Genomic DNA, 20813 nt, shown 5'->3' on the forward strand with positions numbered 1-20813 from the left:
ATTTTAATAGTGCACTATTTCATATCTGCATCAAATGTAATCATGCTGTTATTGCTGTAAGTGTGGGAAGAAGGGATTGATTCATTGTAACAACTTAAAGTGAAGAATTTTGGAGGTTTTCCTCAGTATTTGCCACGGTGGCTCTGTAACCCTTCCTCTTGGGGTCCAGGAATCCTCAGAGGAAACTGGGTGGCAGGGTTTGAGGATGACAATGGCTCTGCTGGAGAAGAATACAGCCCAAGGGGAGGAGAAGACTTGGGCCTTGCCCCCACTCCGCAGAGTGCACGAAGGCAGTGCCCACACAGGGCTTTAGAGGACTGAGGGCACTTGCCCACATCACTCACTCAACAGGAATGTTGAACCCGGGTCTTCTGACTCCACTTAAAGCTCTTAGATCAACACTAGGCACTGAGTAGGTACTTACTAAATGTTGGCAATGATTGTTATTACTAAGGGAGGGTTTTCTTGAGTGGAAAGGAAGAAAAAAGAAAGGGAGGAAGGTAGGAATGTAGCAGACACTGTAAAGGCCAGGCACGGAGGCAGCAGAAAGCCTGAGAGCCGGGAAGCATTTGCTGACGTACTCTTCGCGGCCGGGCGCTCTGCAGAGGACGGAAGTCCTGAGGCGGAGAGGAAGCCATCTGCACTGGCTGCCTGCTGCTCAGCACACCCAGGCACCCCTCTCTGGGCCTAACTCGGACTGAGAACAAGCCAGCCTTTGACTAACAGTAACCTGAGGCTTGTCTGCTCAAAACCCACTGTGTTGATCAGTCAGCATGTTGTCTTGAACATTCTACTGAGCAGTGCTTTTAAAGACATTTTTGACTATGATTCACACTGAGAAACTCATTTTATGTTTCAGCTCAGCACACATCTTCATTCAGTGTTCACCAAATAAATTTCATGAGATAATACTTGCCCTCACCCACCGCCACCCCTCCCCCCATCCCATCCATCTTATTTCCTCAAAAGTTTCAGATCCACTCAACTGCCTTTCCAAGGCACTAGTGGGTCTGACCCATCATTTATGAACATCATCTGGACAGTGTGAGAGTGCAGGTCACTCCTGCTGTGAGAGGCCAGACATGGGGAACCAGCGGGGGAGGGGAAGACGGCAGGGGCATCTGGGCCCCCCCGGAACACAGACTTCCTGCACCTTCACGGTCTGGTGATGACGCCCAGTGTCCCCAGCGTGTCTGTTGTGATGGAAATGAGTTGACTGCACAACTCATTGGACAAGGCCCCACGGCTGGGCTGGTGGGCACGGGAGAGGCAGGGTGCTGAGGAGAGGCCTGGCTTCAGGGGCCCCGAAGCCTGTGGCTCAGGAATGGGCTTGGCCGGACCTTCCCACTGCCCCACCCCAGCAGGCAGGAGCCCACGAGGAAGGGGCAGGGGTGAGGCCCGGCTGCCTCAGGCAGGCTGAGCCCAGTAAGGAGTGGCTTTCACTGCAGATGACTCCGAGGCAGGGGCCAAGCGGCCGCGGACCACCATCACGGCCAAGCAGCTGGAGACGCTGAAGAACGCCTACAAGAACTCCCCCAAGCCTGCCCGGCACGTGCGGGAGCAGCTCTCCTCCGAGACTGGCCTGGACATGAGGGTCGTACAGGTGAGGCTCATTTGCCAGACGGGGGTCCTGGGCCCCTGCCGCTCCTGCTGGGCCTGAGTCAAGGAAGGAGGGTGTCCCAGGCTGGCCCGTGTTTCTGCACCCTTGGCATTTTTGACTACGGAGGCTGGGCTCAGGGCCATGACCGTGGATGAGGCCCAGGCAGTGGGAGTAGTGGGCACATTGCACTCCGGGCCCTGAGCTCTACTGAGGCTGCAGTCCTTGCCTCGACACCTGTCTTGGAGTCCCTGGGGCTCTGGTTCGTGGTGGACACCCCCCGAGTGTGTCCCTTGTGTTTGTGTGGCAGGTCTGGTTTCAGAACAGAAGGGCCAAGGAGAAGCGCCTGAAGAAGGATGCGGGGCGGCATCGCTGGGGGCAGTTCTACAAGAGCGTCAAGAGGAGCCGGGGAGGCAGCAAGCAGGAGAAGGAGAGCTCGGCAGAGGACTGTGGGGTTAGTGACAGTGAGCTGAGCTTCCGAGGTGAGCAGGGCCGGAGGGGTAAGGCCGAGGCCTTAGGGAAGGCCCCTGGGCAGCAGTAATCCTTGACCTTCAGGAGGGGTCTTTCTTGAGGCTCTGACAACTGCCTCCTGACACAAGCTCTTTCCTGTGACTTGCTGTAAAGGGTTGGGGAGAGCAACAGTGGCCCTTTAAGGCAGGACAAGGAGTAGAGGAGATCTCTGCTGCTGAAATCTGGAAGCTAGGCTCCCTGGGACTGAGGGCCCCAGGCCTCCCCTCCTTTCCTGCTGATCGGGGGCTCCCTCACCAGCCCGTGTAGCAGCCTATGCCCTTAGCCCCTCCTGCTTTCCTCCCTTTGTAGGGGCACTGGCCTCCCCTCCCACCCTCATGGCCCCCTAGAGTGGCCCCTTTCTTCTCTCCTGATGCAGGGGAGGACGTGTCCAACAGGTCCTTTGCCCGGGGAAATCATGGGTGCACCTGAGATGGGAGCCAGTCTCGCTTCTGAAATCCCTTCCCCCATGCTGGGTCCTGTCCCCTGTACATGAGCTTTGCAGTATGCGCTACATTCAGATTTGTGCATCAGCAAAATCACAAATTACTGCATGTTTTAGATCCTTAGGTTGTTTGCAAAGAGCCATAACTATTCTCATTTATTGAGGCCTCAAATGTGGAAGCTCTTCTGTTCCTGGGGGGAGGGAAGTGTACTGAGCTAGGGATCTGAAGCAAGGTGTCCAGTTGTAGCTCTGTCAAATCGATTCACTTCTGTTGAGCCTCAGTTTCCCCATCTACGAATGGGGAATAACCACATCCTTGCTCATCTCCCAATGTTGCTGTGGGGAATCAATGAACATAACTGACAGTGGATGTGTTTGGGGAAAGCCCAGAATATTTTTACATTTGGAAGATACAGTTGTCCCCACAGAAGGCCCTTGTTATATGGGATGACGGGTATAGGAAGAAGGCTAAATAATGACTGTTTTACAGTGGAGCTGAGCCTTCATATTCCTGCCCCCTTTAAAGGGCATGAGCTCTCCCCACCAACTTTTCATTTCCACGGGTAGAATGGGGAGCAGGCCTAGGACAGGTTGTCAAAAGTGATGGGTGCTGAAGTCCAGTCTGGAGAGGCTTTGGTAGGAATTGATGCACAGGCCCAGGTGGGTGCAGAAGAATAAGTTGGTGCACAGAGGCTGAAACACACCGCCTGCCACAGCATGAGGCCCTGGGAGGACTACAGCTAAGCCTTGAGTTCTGCTCTGTGGGGCTCTGGGAAGGACTCATGGGCCTTACACTCACCCTCCAGTCCTCCTGGCAGGGTTGGGAATGCCAATTAATCTCATCTGAGCTGCTGAAATCGGTGTCTGGAGCATATAGGATTGTTAAGTCTGTTTTGCAGCACCTTTCTGGTGCATGTGGGTGGGTCCCCAGGTTGACATGTCATTGGTCTCTCTGGGTTATCATACAATCCTTTATTTCTTAAGGCTACAATTGCTCACCTGTGTTGGAGAGATGAATTCTTCCAGGTGGCAAAGATTCCATTAGTTCCCCTTAATGAAATTCTTCAAGAAACAAGAAGGTCCATTTGTCTTAGTCAAGTCCATACTTTGTCCCCAGTGAAGAGCTTATTTAATAGAGAAACCGAGTCCTTTGATATTGAACCTCTTTTTCCAGATACACCAGGACTTTTTTACACCTGGAAAGAGTGGTCCTCAGCTACTCTTACCATTTGGGCCTGGATGTTTCCCAACCAACAAAACCAGGCACTTTTCTAGCTTGAAAGCTTTCAGATTAAATCTTGTGAGCACAGAATTCCCATTGGCGAGGTGGATAACATATGGCCACCAACTCAGGCATTCCTATTCCTCAGTGTAGCCATCTTACATCTTAGCACAGGAGCCACACGGGACCAACAAACTCACCAAACATTTGTCCAGCCTTTTGGGACCTGGGCATCTAGTCTCTGCAGGTGGTTCTTCTGTTTCTCCCCTTATGAGTCAGTCTCTGGATGCCAGGCCGACGTGTTGGTGTCTGACTTGTGCTTGGCAGCTAGGCGGCTGCCGCCCTTGGGCTTCTTTCCTGCTCATGTGTATTCCTAGGTGGTGAAGAACAGGGGGCCACAGGAGTCCTGGCGGCTGACAATAAATCTCCATTCTTCTGTCCACAGAGGATCAAATTCTCTCAGAACTTGGCCACACCAATAGGATTTATGGCAACGTGGGGGACATTACAGGCGGACAGTTAATGAATGGGAGCTTCTCCGTGGACGGGACAGGACAATCCTATCAGGACCTGAGGGATGGGAGCCCCTATGGAATCCCACAGTCTCCATCCTCCATATCATCCCTGCCATCTCATGCTCCTTTGCTCAATGGGCTGGATTATACGGTGGACAGTAATTTGGGCATCATTGCACATGCAGGGCAGGGAGTAAGCCAGACGCTGCGAGCCATGGCTGGGGGACCCACCTCTGACATCTCCACAGGAAGCAGTGTAGGCTATCCCGACTTTCCGACTAGCCCAGCCTCTTGGCTCGATGAAATGGATCACCCTCCTTTTTAAAGCCCTCTCCTCCCCACCTTCCCCATCCTTCTGGCCTGGGAGAATTTCTTCAAGGATCAAGAGACTTGCCTTTGAAGGATCAAAGTGCGCCGAGGTGGATCTCCATTATTTTCAATGGAAGTCCTCTGGTCCCGAGGAGGTCGAGAGGCATCCTAGGTGTTTCCCTGGGGAAGTGGTGGGAGAGCGGCCTCCCCTCAGAAGACAACACAGGGCGCAGAGCCTAGAGCGCTAGGGTGCCGCCTGGGGCTCCCTCCCTCGCCCCGCTTACAGGCTTCGGCTGCTCAGTGCTCAGCACCCGGTGACTGTCAGGCCTCCTTGGCCACTGGGAACTCTGCTCCACCCGGTGCGTCAGGAGATTTCTCCCGGCCTCTGCTTTCACCAGAACTGAGACTCCTGAGGTAAAGGCATTACAGCCCTTGAGTATAATAAATGTGATTTCTGGACCTCCCTTACTGAACTCTAATTTTCAAAATAAAAAAGTCATTTATTGAAGGTCAATGAACATGTTGATGGCCACAGTTTGATATTGAGAACATGGCGCTTCTCCCTTTTTCTGCTGTGAAAAATATGAGTTCTTCCCTCCCTAGAAGTACAAGCCAGAGAATATTTGTCTGTTTTGGTTTTTAAGAAATTCCATCTGTATCACTGAATCCCTGATGGCAAGAAGTGGCTTTCACTGCAGGTGACTCTGAGGCGGGAGCTGAGGGGCCCTGGACTGTCACAGCAATTGCCTGACAAGTACCCTTGGTGCACAATGTGCCTTTTTAATTTGCTCATATCATTTATTCCACAAGACAGGCTGTGGTTACAAAGGGGTCAAAGTTAAAACATGGAGAGAACAAAATGACAATCAGTGAACACATGTGTAGACACATCGGGATTCCAAACTTGCAGTCTGTTTAGCCCAGTCAGCAGGTGCCAGTCTCCGAGTTCCCCATCCTGCAGGGTGACATGATGCGGAGTCTGTTTTGAAGGAGCTCGCATAGGTGAGCTTGCAAGCCCACCCCAACCTGCGGCCAACCCTCCCCAGCCCCTTGAAAATGAAAGCGTTCTCTGCTGTGTGAGCTGACTCAGCTGGAGGACAGCCAGCCTCCTGAGTGCTTGCAGTGCTGTTTCGGCCTATCATGGCTGGGGGCAATCATTTAGGGAGCAGCCCTAAAATTGTCCAAATGGTTGCAAATGGTCCTTGGGCAGTGGCTCAGTGGGTTGCTGGCTGGACTCATTCCAGGCCCTAGGGTGCGCCAGTCCTGTGCTCACAGAGGCTCTCTGGCCAACGGGCAGCGCAGACTCTCAGCTTGCGGGTTTGCAATGGTCCATCACTCAGCCTGAGGCAAGGGCTTGGCCAAGCCCTGCTTTGTGAGCTGCCACCCCTGAGACAGATGGCACGTGTGCGGGAAATAGTGTCGGGCACGGTGCTGCAGCCCCCACATTGTGCACTATACGTCTGTCCATCAGCAAGTTCTCCATGTGCACACTGGAATGCAGCCAGGTGGGACTGATTTCAGTCCCCTTGGGAAATGCTTTGCCCCTTCCAGCCTCCCATGTTCTTAAATAAGATCAGAAGAGCAGGAAAGGGTAAGAAGGCATTGCCTTTTTCACAGGCAGTGACAGGCCAAGACCCTAAGAACCCTTCCCTCTTTGAATGGTTCATCACCTTTTGAGGACCGCAAAGATTTAGGTATGTGGTGGGTAGACTAAAGGAAGAAATAAACACTTCTTCTTTGTTTGCTGAATCTTTTGTTAACTCTTTTCCAAGACTAAACTAAGGTCAGTTGAGCTTCTTTAAAATATGTAGTCAGTCAATTCCTGGGATCACCTCTTCTCTGACCGATTTTGTAGTGGGCCCTTATTTTTTGGTATGCTGCAATTGTGATTTTTGCTTGGGGAGTCTGCAAATGTAGACTTTCTTCACAAGGGATGATGGTGTGTTAAGCTTAGCCAATTCTGCACTCCTGGGAATCCCCCGATAGTGTGAACAGTTGGGATGGGGATGGAGACACAAATGCAAGGAAACAAGCTGGACGAAGGAAAGGAAAATACAAATGTCTTTTTGGAGGATAGCTTCTTACACAATTTTTTTGCAGGCTGCTTGCAATACACAAAAGAAAGATCAAGCTGGGTAACGAATCAGTTAAAAACTGTCCCACCTGGACTGCTGTCTCAGCTTGACTATTTGGTGTAGTAGCTCATGAGATCTTGGAAGCACGTCATATTTTTGATGAGTATAGTATGGGGAGAGCGCCTCTCTAGGGGCAGGCCCCCTCTGTAGGGCATGGTTTGTTACACAAAGATCAACTGGAGTTGAACAGTTTTTGTGAGTTAACCATGCTCACTACCAATTCACCAGTGGGAGAATGGGAGGCTTTCCTAGTTCATAACAATAACCTAAGCCTCTTGAGGAAGTCGGTGAGCAGTGCGGACGGTAGTAGCTGCCTTGCCTTTGTAGGGGTTGGCTAGCCAGAAGAGCCCCAGAGAGGCAACGCACCGGCCAGAAAACTAGGACAACTTGACTTAAGTTCCCCAGAGCCACCTCCTCGGAAAGCAGCAAACACGGGGACCCCATTTAAAAGCAGAGCCTTAATAGGCCTCAGGTTTTAGGTGGCTCTCCTGGCAGGTGGGGTTAGCATATGGATGGTCCAGCGTCACCAACGAGCCCCCGAAAGCCAAGATAGTTCTCAGCTCTTCTGTGGCTCAGAGATGGAGACGAATAGAACATTACCCTGAGATTCTCTTGCAGGCACTCCTCTACTGTCCAGGAGTCTATCCCTGAGATATAAGGGGCTACATGGAGCTGTTTTCTCCCTTACAAAAATGATATGAATTTAAAAAATGAAATGAGACAGTTTAGAGGCATTTACAGTATCTGGGCCTGCCTTTGGCTCTAAGAAAGCAATTAATTAGCAACCATTATCTGCAGTGCCTGGCTGAAGGACCGTAGGGTAGGCAGTTTCTGAATCCAGGAGCAAATAACAAACAGCAAAGAACCCGCAAGTTTCCAGTGGTAACTGATAGAAGCAAAAATGGGACCTGAGGGGCTGTGGAAGAATCTACATGTGCTGAAAAGCAATAAAACCACAGAGGAAACACCAAACCCAAGGGCTAAGCTGGACCCCCTGGGAAAACGGCGCTGTTGAGGAGCCTCGTGTCCCTTTCAGGGACTGGCTGTGCGGCCCGAGGCCCAGTCCTCTGCCCCGCCTTCTCTTTCTTGCCCCATCTGATAGCTATGAGTATAATGTAAAGTGGAAGTTCACTACCATACTGACAATATTATTCTTGCAAACTAGCATAGTGAGACATCAGGGAAAGAGAACAAAAGTAAGTATAAGAAAAGCATTTGGCAGTGTCTTTAAAAGTTTTTTTTTTTTTTTACTGAACAGTGTAGAACATGAAATCGAATAAGATCATTGGGGGCCATTAGATCTTCATAATTAAATTCACTTTGCAAGAAGTATGAGAAATCTGTAGAACAAAAGATATGAACATTTCTGAAGCTCAAGGTGATTATTCTGAAATAACTGCCTCCTTGCCGGGGGCTTTAAGGCTCCAGCTTAGCAAAAGCTCTGTGCAGCGCGGTGGTGAGCTGCCTGGCACACAGCCCCCCTCACATGCCCCTACTGACAACCTGGTTATAACCATGGAAATAATGACCATACCTCCGCAGCCAGCAGGGCCTGGGAGGACTGGGGAGGCTCATTTTTAAACATTGCACTTTAAAAATTGGAAACCGTAAGATGAAGAAAAATTCAATTAAGCGGAAATGAGTTTTGTTTTATTGCCTGCTGCTGAAGGGCTCTGGGCACGCTGAAAGCTAAATAAAAAGCACATCACTGGCTCTCTCTTTCTTGGATTGGTCGATTGGCCCTTTTTGCAGTAGTTGCTCCAACTGCTCTAACATGGTGACTAAAGCCAAAGAGAGAGAGCGCAGCAAAGTCATCCCACCCACACACTGCTTGGTAGGACCACATGAAAGCACAGTTTCATGCTGCTAGCTCTGGTGAGGAGACAGCGTAGGTTTGGGGGTGCGCCACGCATTCCTTTGCTTAAGGAGGCAGAGCACAGGTGGCAGAGGACACCCCCACTCTCATCAGCTGTGCACCTAGAGACAAGAATCATTTGTACTTCCCCATCTGAGGACTGTGTTCAGCCAAACACGCAGCTCAGGGCTGCAGGATCCCAGAAGCTGCTCTGAACTTGCATTCAGACCTCAAAGCCCCCGCTCCCCTAAGCTCTGGACCGTTGCCCTCATCCTTCACAGTGTAAATTTTGTATAGTGAAAAAGAAATGAAGTCTCATTTCCTGGGAAAAAGGAAAAAGAGAAAAAAGAGGACCCACCCATCCTTATTTATTGCCATGTGACTTTGGAACACAGATGCTGGTGTGTTTGTGAATGCCTCCTGTGTGTTGGCATGAGATGTGTATGGTAAAGCTATGTCAAATAAATATGGAAATTCTTTAGAAGTTGATGTGTCTTGCTTTTCATTTACTTCTCTGGGACTTTTTTTCTCTTGACATAAATAAGGTAAGAAGCTAAGCTGACATGGGATCCTTTCATCAGCAGAAAGAAGCCCCAAATGCAACTCCGAATGCTGGAGCTACTTACACGGCACCGGGACTGCTCAATAAAGGGCAGAGAGGAGGAAGCGCTCTGACTTTCCTAATAGTGATTTTCTGGGGTCCAATACTTCACTCCTAGACTTGGGAAATGGCAGAGAAAACCCACTGACCACATAATTTTGAGCTGCTGTTTGTCCTATTGCCTTTTTGAAGCCCTACACACTTACACATTTTCTCCCTTTTACACATTACACGCATCTCTCAAGTACGTGCAGATGTCTATCCGGGTGAGAGGTGCACAGGACAGAAACCCCTCATCAGGGTTATCAGGGATCCTGGACAAGCTTTTCTAGGAAAGTCTCTGCTCAGGTTCTTTCTCTGCAGGAGACTTTACCAGTGTGCAGGATCTGAAGTTTAGCTGGAAAGGAAAGAGCAACAGAGGTTCTTTTATCAAAAAAAAAAAAAATTAAAGTCATAGCATTTCTTTAGAGCTGGAGTTCCATTTAGGGAAAACTAGAGAGTGCATTTTCCGTTAGTGATTAGCTTTGTCTGGATGAGGAGAGGATCCAAACAGAGGGGCACTGACCAATGTAGTAGCTACTAGTCACATGTGGCTATTTAAATTTAAATTGATTTATATTAAATAAAAAGAATAGTTCCTCACACGGGCCATATTTCTAGTGCTCAATAGCTACATGTAGTAGCCAGTGGCTCCTGGATTTGGACACACAGATCTAAAGATTTCTCTCATAGCAGAGAGTGTATTGGACAGTGCTGAGAGTCCAGCAAAGGGGAACGACAGGGGAAACTCATTCATCCCCTGCTTAGCTACTTGTTCCCCTGGAGCACTGGTGAAGTATTTCGAGACTCCTTAGACAGTGGTGGAGCCGACTTCTCTGTTTCACACTGTGTGTGTAGTACTTACTACCCATAGGAATGCCCTGCTTAGGTACAAAGTAGGAGTCTGGGCTCTGGGTGTTTGAGTTTTCAGTCCAATCCTGCTACCAGGTTGTCCTGACTTTCCCTAAGTCCTAGATCCACTGTGTGCCTCACTGTCTACTTGGTTAAACAGGAAAGATACTACCTCCCAGGCAGGATGTCTGGCGAGAGTTAGTGGCAACCCAGCTCTCTGCTATCAGGAGAGGGATTTACGGGCCTGTGCTAAATCACCTCCTGTGGTAAGCACTTCAGTGAGCTGAGGAAGGCAGAGACCTTATTGGATTACATTCCAAGGAAGGGTGAAGATGAGCGTATCATGGGGAGGGGTGTTGGTAGGGGATATAGGGTACACCAGTCACTAGCCCAGTCCCTCGGGAGGTTGTTGGGGAAATTCACAAAGTGGCTCGGAAGGACTCTGCTGGCTCCTAAATTTAATTACTCATCTGGGTACTCCTGAGGCCCTAACAACGGGCCTGAGCATTCTGCCAATGTATGCACAACGCACATGCCGCAGGTCCTCCGTTGGCTCAAGCGCCTCTCACCAGCCTGTCTGCACTGAGTCTTTGCTTTCCTACCCTAGCAGCTGTTTGGAGGCTCTCAGGCTGACAATCCACTGGGCCATTTCCACTTTGTGCTCTAGGGGACACAATGTAACCTGGTAACTTTGTGGAATTATAAAATGTGTTCTCAGTTCACAAAGGAAGGAGAGATCTGGTCCTTTTGGGGGGCTTGGTCATTAGGAACCAGCTCCTAACAGTGTGATTCTCTTTCTGACAGAAGCTTTACAAAAGGACAGCTGCTTAAAGAAGAATAAAGGAAAGAAATCAATGGCTAGGAAGAATGAAATAAGACAGACTCAGAACAATGGAAGGCTCATCAGTTAGTGTTTCCACTGCTTAGTGATCCTTTCTCCCTGAGCCCGGGATTCTACTCAGCTAAAAGCAGAACTGGAGAAAAAGAGATCAAGGGCACATCAGTGTGCTGCAGATTTTAAGCTGAACTAGAAGGAAAACCATGAGAGGTGCTCCTCAATGGGTCTGAATGGATTTCCTTAGATTTGGTATCTGAGACAGTCTTAAAATTGCCCTTTACAGTCTGAGAGGGAAACTGTTGCATCCCTTCGCCATACCTCCTGAGCAGAACGCCATTTCAGTTTATCATTCGGAGCCCCTGTGCCTCTCCTCACAGCGGCCTCTGCCCTGTGCAGTGAGTGGCGTGGGGGGTGGCGGAGCTCTGTAGGGGTGCCTGTGTGGGTGGGGGGGCCTCCAGACATAAACAGCGGTCAGCACTGCTCGGGGGGAATACTGAGTCAGGAGGGAGAAGAACCCAGTGCTTATAAAATGGTGACGAGTCACTGGGAAGAGGGACATTTTTTATCATACTTGTAAAAGAAGTGATGAAAACAACCCATCCAAAATATTAAATAAAGGTCTTCTAAATGATGAGCTCCTGCCCAGGAGAGCAAGTCACACCCTTTCAGAGCGAGCAGGTGAGGGCTTTGCGTGCAACACTTGTCTCCTTAGGACTTTCTCACTTTCTTTCATTTTTTTCATTAGATTTCATTAGGATTTCCAGATTTCTGGATTTTTCATAAGGAATCCTTTCCTTTCCCATGGTGATTTTTCCATTAGCCATCTCCTATCATTAAACACATAAACAAAATTTAGGTGTTATTCCCTGGTATGTTCTCATGTAATCAAATGAACGAGTCACAGGGTATCCTTAATAGGACGCCCGCTCTCCTTTCTTGTCGATGTGGCTCATAAGAGAAAAAGCTTTCCCCGCGACTTGTTCCTACTTTGGGTTGTCCAGACCAATGAACTGGCCAGAACTCAAGGCTGCTATACGCTGGTCTGTCTCAAGAGCTGTGGGAGAGTTTCTGGTTCACTTTTAAAGGTTTATCTTTCTCTTATTTAATAGCTTGCCAATCCTGCTTCAGGATCTCCTGTTGGTTGGCAGGGGTTTTGGGATTTTGGAAGGGCTGAGAATGACTTTCTGCAAGGTACAACACAGATCCAAAGAGTGGCCTTGGCTCACACTTGCAGTTGGAAATAAGCAGTTTTTAAAATGGTAAATAGGTTTCAACAGATGGCTTTAGCACAGCAATGACTTTGGGGTTAAATCTCATATTTTAGTCACCTGGGACTAGCTTATTATTCCAGAAAAGCAAACATCTTTAAAGTTGACAGCTCCCCCTTCCTCTAGAGTGGAGCCCTTGAAGACTGCCTGCTCACTGGCCAGCTGAGGGGCAGCTGCCTGCAGATAGTGACCTAGGGAATTGAAAGTCACTTTTTCAACACCTGTCAACTGCAGGGCTTAAAGGTCACCCAGGCCAGAGGGATATGGTAACCAAGAACCTGTATTACTGATGGGCTGGGACTTTTGTGCTAAATATGTGTGCTGGCTTTATTATTTTTTTTAGAATCATTTTAACATTTAATGCTTCTCAATTAAAGTGATTTCCTGGAGTGGATGCCAAGCTTCGTTTAGAATGCGCATTAACCACTTTCTGTATCGGTAGTTAAAGGCACTGAGGGATTTAAACAGCAATCCACAAGTCTGTTCAGTCAAGGTTTGGCAGAATAAAGCAGATTATAAACAATAATATATGTCTTTCTCTTCTTTTTTTGGAAGAGTTCCAAATTCACAAACAGAGCTAAAGTGCTATAAACATATCCAGGACTAAGCTTTGGGCTCTACAAATGTACTCCATGAAAGCCGCGGGCACTGGCGATGCCACTTTTCATCCTGTGTACGTGTACATGTACTTTAAGAGAGCTTTTTATTACACAAAGTGTCCATCAACTGAACTTACCTTCTAAATATTAAAATGGAAACCAGGATTGCTACACAAGTGAGAGGAAAAATAAATCCTGGCTGCAGTGGGGCTGATGAATCTGTTACTGCTGCCTAGGGCAGCCTGCTGGGGGGCACCGGTCCATTCCTTGCTGCCCCGAGGCCCTCAGGTTCAGCCTTGACAGTCAGTAGCTTTAGGTTCGAATGGTCATTTCCCACCTTTAAGAGAAATGCGCACTGAGGGCCTAGAGTCCCGCCGTGAGGTGCGCGCGTGTTCCGGGAGCAGCCCTCAGATGTTTCTTGGCTGGTTTGTAACCTCAGTGTTCTCTTGTGAGCTCGTGTACATGCCTTCGAAGACACGTTGGGAGAGTATCAGCAAGGAAGATCCTGTCCTGAGTACAAACTAGCACACACCTTGTGAACATCCTCAGCTGGGTTTTGGGGCTGGGAGGCTTTCTACTGTGGGAGGAAGGAATACTGTCCTCAGAAGGGATTCTGGTACATGAATCCCGAAAGAAAAGAGAGTAAAAAGTGTAAAATAATGACTCTTACTTTATAATTGCACCAAGAAGAGTGAGATAATAAAACCCAGGGAAGAAATTTTTGAAGAATTTATATACAAAAATAAAAATACTAAGAAATAAAAAACCTTGAACTCCCAATAACTACGGTGATCTGTACAAGGATCAAACTATTAAATTCTGCTTTCCAAGGAGGAGCATGACAAGAATATTTCATGGATAAGTGAATAAAGATGAGGTTAAATAGCTTTTCCTGTTCACTCCTTCAGTGTAATGACAATTAATGCATATTTGAAACATTGATCATACTTGCTGCATAATGTTAGGTGATAAGTAAAAAAAGGAAACATTTTTTTCTTCAGTCTGATAATCACTACAATTTGACCCAAAATCTTTCTGAGGAAGGAACTGCAAATGGCTACTAAAATGAGTAAAGATAAGATGCTCAAGGTAATGCTCCAGGTAATGCTCCAGTAATGATAACAATTTTTCAAATCATGTGATTACAAAGGGTTGCAATGAAGACTTTTTATGTTGTAAGGAGAAAAGTCCAATGTGTACATGTAAAATCCACGAAGAGGCTTGATAATGCACCTCCGAGTGTGGCTGCTTTTGTTTTGCTGTAGCTTATCCTGATAGCATGGCGCGGGGAAGTTTCGGATTTGCCATCACGAGGCTTGGATAGTCACACTGATTCTCAAAAAATAAGGTCACTTATATAGAAGTGCTTTATATATAATAAAGCCTACATAAAAACGGACATTTAACTGTTCCTATTTATATGACCTTGGACAATTTCCCCAGTAGTTGTATGTTTCAAGTCCTCATTTGCAAAAGAGAAAATAGCAAGTATTTTCACTTTTACAATTATTCTGAGGCTCAATTAAGATGCTTGTGTACAAAGTCCTGCACAAAAGTAAGGTGTAATTACTGTCTTACATTGTTGAAATGTATTCATTATAAGATATGGTAGTTTGTGTATCACTAAGAAAAAAATGCTGCCAATTCAACTGTGACATGCCACTGATTGTAAAAGATATCCAATTTTGGTCACAGTAAAATATGAAAAAACATGTGCCTTAGAACTGATCAAATATAGTATTATGACTACTATTAAAACATTTGACCCCAAACACCTAGTAATTGGGATTTGAAATTCACTGATAAATATTTAAACTCAATTCTTTTCACTGCCAAATTGTGACCAGTGGGTTACATACCTATTCTGTGATAAACATTTATTTATGAAGTGGATCTTTCAGGTGCTTTAAGTCTGATGAAAGCCTTCATGTTTCAACAATTAAATAAATATTTAAAAGTCTCCACGTTTAACTGAAACATATATTAGCCTGGGTACTAACCCCTTCTGCAATCCAACCTGAGCTCTGCCACCGTCACACACCTTGTCACTGATCCTTAGAGATGCGGTGCTGTACACAGAATGATGACCCATGGCCAAGCAGTTAAACCTGGCAGGAAGCTAACAAATACCTATTTAATAGAAGGGCTCACTGGCAACCTTTCAGTTGGAAAATGCTGAAACACTAAAAAAAGATACAAGAGGTATAGCTCCAGATAGTATACCTTGGTTAGCCCTCTACTTGACAAGCATTAAGGGATCAGTATGTGGCTAGTTGGCAGACTTCGTACATCTTTACTAGAGGCAGAGTAGGTTTAAGAAATTTAGTTTTTGATTGGTAATTTCTGAGTTTCTGTGAGACTTTTGCAATATCTTGAGATAACATCATCTATGTAATTCTTACATATAATCCATGATAATGGGAAAAGGGAATGACAGTGGCCCAGAACAGTGTCTGTCATTTAGTAGGCTATCAAAAATATTGAACTGAAGAGAGGAAGAGCTTTAAAACTTCACATGAGTTTTACAGTCCAGTAGAAAGGACTGAGATGCAGCAGACTGGTCCTAAATGTGGTTCTACCCTGCCTCTGTGACCGTGGGCAATTTAAGTAACCTGTTTGTGTTTCAGATTCATCCCTGTTTAAGTGACCTCAATAACACTCTCAGTACCAACTTTACAGGGCTACTGTGGAGGGATGATAAATAACGCCCATGAAAGCATTCTAAAAAGTGAAGAAGCTAAACACATAAAAAAGGTGCATCAGTAGTCACACTCAATTGAACACATGGGCTTTCTGCCCTGCAGCAGAATCAGAGGTCAAATAGGTCAGGATACAACTCTATGGCCAATGCCTCTTCAAAAATTTCCTAATGCGGTGGTGATCAGTGATAAAACTGTAGTCTCTGTATATCATTGAAATCTTGGCCAATTATTTAAAGAAAGGCACTTCTCCCATTCTTTCAAATAGTTATGGCACTACTCCATATATCATCTGGTAGGAGCACTTAAAACAATGAAAATTGGGTCAATCAATGATAGATTTCTCATTTGGGAAATACTGTAACTACCCAAAAAAGGGCTCTACAGACCCCTTTGGTGTCCATAGATAGGTTTCCAGGTATCTGTGAACTCCTCAAAATTCCATGCAGCACACTTCTAGGGGAAGAGGTTCATAGTTTTTCAAAGTGATATGAAAACTGCCCAAGAGTTAGTAACACTCAAGCAAGAGTCTGAAGCCAACAGTGATTCAGATACTGTTCTTTGCCTTCTCTTTAGCATTTACTTATATGATTCTCTCTTTATTCCTCATTTCGAACTAGTGTGTAAAAGCAATCAGGGCCTCTTAGATCAGCTGGTGGAGGGAAAACTGAATGATAGTCATAAATATTAGATAGAATTATTAGTGTTGTTATGATCACAATATCTCAGTATCTCCAGGAAAGAAAAAGAAGAAAAAACAATAAATTTCCTGTTCTTGCTTTTTTAAGGATATAGGAAAATGGGACTAGGTATGTTTTTATATGTAGACACATCTAGAGAGGTGGCCTGAGCACGACAATAAAATAAACGTGGAATTGGGAATGAGGTAAGAGTAGGAAGACAATACAGAAAGTCTAGAAAATGCAAGTGATGAAGTGGCAAAAAGTAACTACTCATAACTCTGACAAATGTTTTTAGTTATCCATTTTACGACTTCTCCAGCCCAACTCATTTCCAGTTTGAGAACACGGTAGTGACACAATTTTAAAAACACTCATGCACACTAAAAATAACAGATCAGAGAGTTTGAACCAAGGATGAGGTAAACAATTCTAATCTTGGTAAATATTAAAAAGACAGCTGAACAATCATTTTGAAGTTCTTGTTGAATCATGACCAGAAATGAACCTTCAGAAAGTTTTCATCTATGTTATTTCAAAATGTTAATCAACATTACTAATCTGTCCAGGAAAAAAAATTATACATAGAACTAAACTTACACTAAAAGTATGTCCTAGTTCTATCCTGCTGAATTTTATGAAAACATGCCTCACCTGTATCTGGGGGAGGTTGTCTGGCTTTCAGCTTAAGTAAATTTGTGTTGTTTGCTTGGTGTGAACACCTGCAGCTTTGGGCAATGGAACTCATAATGTAGCAGAAGAGTGATGCACAATGTAATAATTCAATAATTTAAGTGGAAGGAAAAATAAATCTTTAACAGTGAACCAGAAACTCTCCCACAGCTCTTGAGACAGACCAGCTTATACCAGCTGAAGGGCCCCCACCAGTAAGATGGCAAACTTCTGGCTTCTTTTCGGGGTCCTCAGTTACCGGCAGCACCACCTGAAGCCCAATCACCTCTCGCCCCCCTCCCAATCCCAGCACCTAGCCAACAGCCACCAGCCCCGTAAAAGTGACACCTCAATCAATTCATGCCCCTTCCTATATAACCCAGCACCTTTCCCTAATAAAGCAGAATTCTCCGGTGAATTGCTGCTGTGTGTCACTCCTTTCCTTTCATTGGTGCCAAAACCTGGGAGACGGGACGCCCCAACTGGGCCCCGTCTTTCCCCCGACACCAGCAGCAGCTTGCCCTCATCCTCTTTTTCCGGCGCTGGCTCATCACACTCACCACTCCTCTCTGGCCTTTAGGTAAGTTTTCCCCCCAGAGTGGGCCACTCTTCCCCGAGCTATCGCAGTGCCATTGACCATGATCGTCCGGCAAGGCCCTGACGCTCGTGGACGAGGAGGGAACTCTCCCCGCCTCAGGCCTTCACGGCTGCGGCGGACCCTCAGGCCCCTCCTCCAACAGCCATAAATCCCCACCTCAGGCCTTCACGGCTGCGGTGGAAGCTCAGGCCCCTCCTACGACAGCCATAAACGAGGTGACTCCTTTGCAGATGAGAACGCTCCCTTTTCCCCCCACCTCCTCCTTCTGTTCCATCCGCTGAAATCTGTTCTGTCTGCCGAAAATTCCTAGTGCTAGGTACCTTGTGACTCCGGCAAACTGCCTTCTTAGGGAAGTCTGGGTGACGACCCACACTTCCTAAGAAATTCCGATATACGAGTTTCCGCAGACCACCAAGGATCATTGGGGACGCCCTTTGTCTCCTTGCGGTCTGCCTCCAGTCCGAGGATCTCCGTTCGTCTTCCCCTGTTTGTCTCCTTCTCTGTCCTTTAGCCATGGGAGCCTCCTCATCCCTCCCTGAAAATTCACTTCTTGAATGCCTGCTTAAGCATCTGGCTACCCTCTCCCTGACGCCTGATATAAAACCAAAACTTCTCCGTAAATATTGCTCCCAAGATTGGCCGACATAACCTCCTAGACAATAACAACCAATGGCTCGCAGGGGGAACTCTTGATCCTAACATCACTCGCAATCTCTTTAACTACTGCCAGCGCCTGAAAAAATGGAAGGAGATTCCCTATATCAAAGCTTTCCGCCTCCTCCCCCCCACTCCGCCCCCTCCCAAGTTCTCCTAGCCTGCAAGCCGCTGCCCCCGCAGAAGCCTCCCTGTTCACTCCCCCTTCTCCTACAACAGCCCTTCTCCCTTCCTCCCCCACCATCTCCTCCCCAATCTCACCTCCTCCGCCTTCGTCCCCCGCAGATTAAGCCTGAGCCTTTCAGCCCTCCCTTTAACTAGGTCCCGGGGGCATCCTCCGTCTTTGCCCTCATCACCTGTTTCTCCCCTGTTAGGGGCCACCTTTGTCTTCTCACATGTTTGTAGGGAGAATGGGAAAGCACCTTCCCCCATTTCTGAACGCAGCATAGGAAAGCACAAGCTAGAGAACAACCTGTGCAGTCCTTGAAAGTTATCTGTCCACAAAAACATATCTTGTCCTCGAAGATGAGCCAAGACTCCTCACTCTGAAAATAGAGAGACCTTGAAGATGTGTAGAAACACCGCCCCTGCTTCTAGCTAGGCCCTTCCCCCACTTGCCGATGTGGCAGGAATGGAGAACAAAGAACATTCTGTTTATGCATTCCATAAGCAATGAACTGGAGCCCTGCTGTAGCTCAGTTAGTAGAGCATGGGACTCTTAACCTCAGAGTCATGAGTTCAAGCCCAACTAGAGCAGCAGAGGCAAGCAGCTGGGCTGCTAGCTGGCAACACATGGGTCTGATTCTATCTTTCTTTATTTTCTTTGCCCCCCTTCCGCACTTCAGGACCTGCTCGACTAGGCGCGGCTAGACCACGTCACTCCCCCACAGACTGAGCCAGAACCCTTCAGTCCCCCTCAGACTCGGTCCCGAGGGCCTCCCAAAATTATCGCCCCCTCCGGGAGGTAGCAGAATCCAAAGGCATCGTGCGCGATCACATCCCTTTCTCCTTAGGAGATTTAGCCCAACTAGAGAAATGCCTAGGTTCCTTTTCCACTGATCCCACGACATACATCAAGTAGTTTCAAAGGACCCTCCAGTCTTACAGCCTCACACATCATGACATTTTCATGCTCCTGGCCAATACCCTCCTCCCTGAAGAGCACAGATGAGTTTGGGATTTCGCCCAAATGCACGCTACCGAAACCCACAGGACTGACCCCACCTATCCCCCTGGCCCCACTGCTGTCCCCGAACAAGACCCACACTGAGATTATAACACCGCTATGGGTCTCCGCTCTTGAGATATTTTTGCCTCCTGCTTAATAGCAGGTCTGAAAAAGGCAGCTCGTAAAGTAGTCAATTTTCAAAAGCTGCAAGACATAATTCAAAAGAGAGATGAAACCCCCTCCGAGTTCTTAGACAGACTCACTCAAGCCCTATTACAGTATACCAGCCTGGACCCAGAAACACCTGAAGGAAGACATGTCCTTATGATATACTTCCTATCTCAAAGCTACCCTGACATTAAAGCTAAACTCAAAAAGTTAGAATAGGGCCCCGCTACCCCACAGACTGAGATCCTAACAGTGGCCTTTAAAGTCTTCCATAACCGGGAGGAGGAGAAAGAACGCCGTAAACAAAAGGCTGATCAGGCCAATTTCCAAATGTTGGCCCAGCTGATAAAACCACAACCTGGGTGACCCTCTACAAACAAGCCCCCCCCACCCCAGGAGCTTGTTTCAAGTGTGGAAAAGAGGGACATTGGTCAAGGGCATGCCCCTCCCCCAGATCTCCTACCACCCCATGCCCCAGATGCAACAAAAAGGGCCACTGGGGGTCTAATTGCCCAACCACCTGAAGGGGAGGCTGGACGAACAACCCCCATCCTAAGCCTGCCATAGTGGGGCTGGCAGAAGAAGATTGACGGGGCCCGGGGGCTTCTCGCCCGACCATTTCCATCACCAAACAGGAGCCCAGGGTTACTTTAACAGTAGACGGTCACCCCATCTCCTTCCTCCTAGATACAGGAGCCACCTTCTCAGTCTTGCGAGAATACCAGGGCCCTACCACGTCAGCCATTACTCCTATAGTCGGGGTAGGAGGTAAACAGATTTTCCCATTAAACCCCCCCCCTTTTATGCACAATCCTAGACAATCCCATACCTTTCTCCCACTCCTTCCTGGTTATGCCCCAGTGTCCCATCCCTTTACTAGGAAGAGACATCCTTTCCCTCCTCCATGTTTCCATAACTATATCCACTCCCACAGCCCCCAGTACTCCCTTTCTGATGGCCCTCATAGCCGACAAACCCCCTCTACCCAATGAAAGCTCCAGTTCCGCCCTCATATCATACACCCTGTAAATCCCAAAGTTTGGGACATTACAAGCCCCTCCGTGGCCCTATGTCCCCCTGCCTCTATCAAATTACGAGACCCCTCTCAGTATATCTGTCAGGCCCAATACCCCCTAACCACTTCAGCCCTCATAGGCCTCCAACCCATCATTCAAGATCTCTTGAACAAAAATTACCTCAGACCCACTCACTCCCCATTTAATACCCTCATATTAGCTGTTAAAAAAACCAACGGATCTTTCCGCCTTGTCCAAGACCTTCACCTCATTAACATGGCCGTTGTCCCTATCCATCCCTTAGTTCCAAATCCATACAGCCTTTTATCGCAGATCCCTGCCTCAGCATCCCACTTCTCAGTCCTAGATCTCAAGG

General features: G+C 47.5%; 1 protein-coding gene across 1 annotated transcript in view; it reads left to right on the top strand.

The window, feature by feature from the left end:
- The window catches only part of LHX4 (LIM homeobox 4), a 40836-nt gene extending 35981 nt beyond the window's left edge, over positions 1-4855 (top strand). Inside the window, exons 4-6 of the mRNA XM_017642726.3 lie at positions 1449-1603; positions 1908-2079; positions 4217-4855. Of these exons, the coding sequence (XP_017498215.1) occupies positions 1449-1603; positions 1908-2079; positions 4217-4611 (722 nt within the window). The 3' untranslated portion in view covers positions 4612-4855. The remainder of the gene's footprint in view (positions 1-1448; positions 1604-1907; positions 2080-4216) is intronic.
- The last annotated feature ends 15958 nt before the right edge of the window (positions 4856-20813 follow it).

This window comes from Manis javanica, chromosome 11 (genome assembly GCF_040802235.1).
Source record: "Manis javanica isolate MJ-LG chromosome 11, MJ_LKY, whole genome shotgun sequence".
Taxonomy (NCBI): domain Eukaryota; kingdom Metazoa; phylum Chordata; class Mammalia; order Pholidota; family Manidae; genus Manis; species Manis javanica.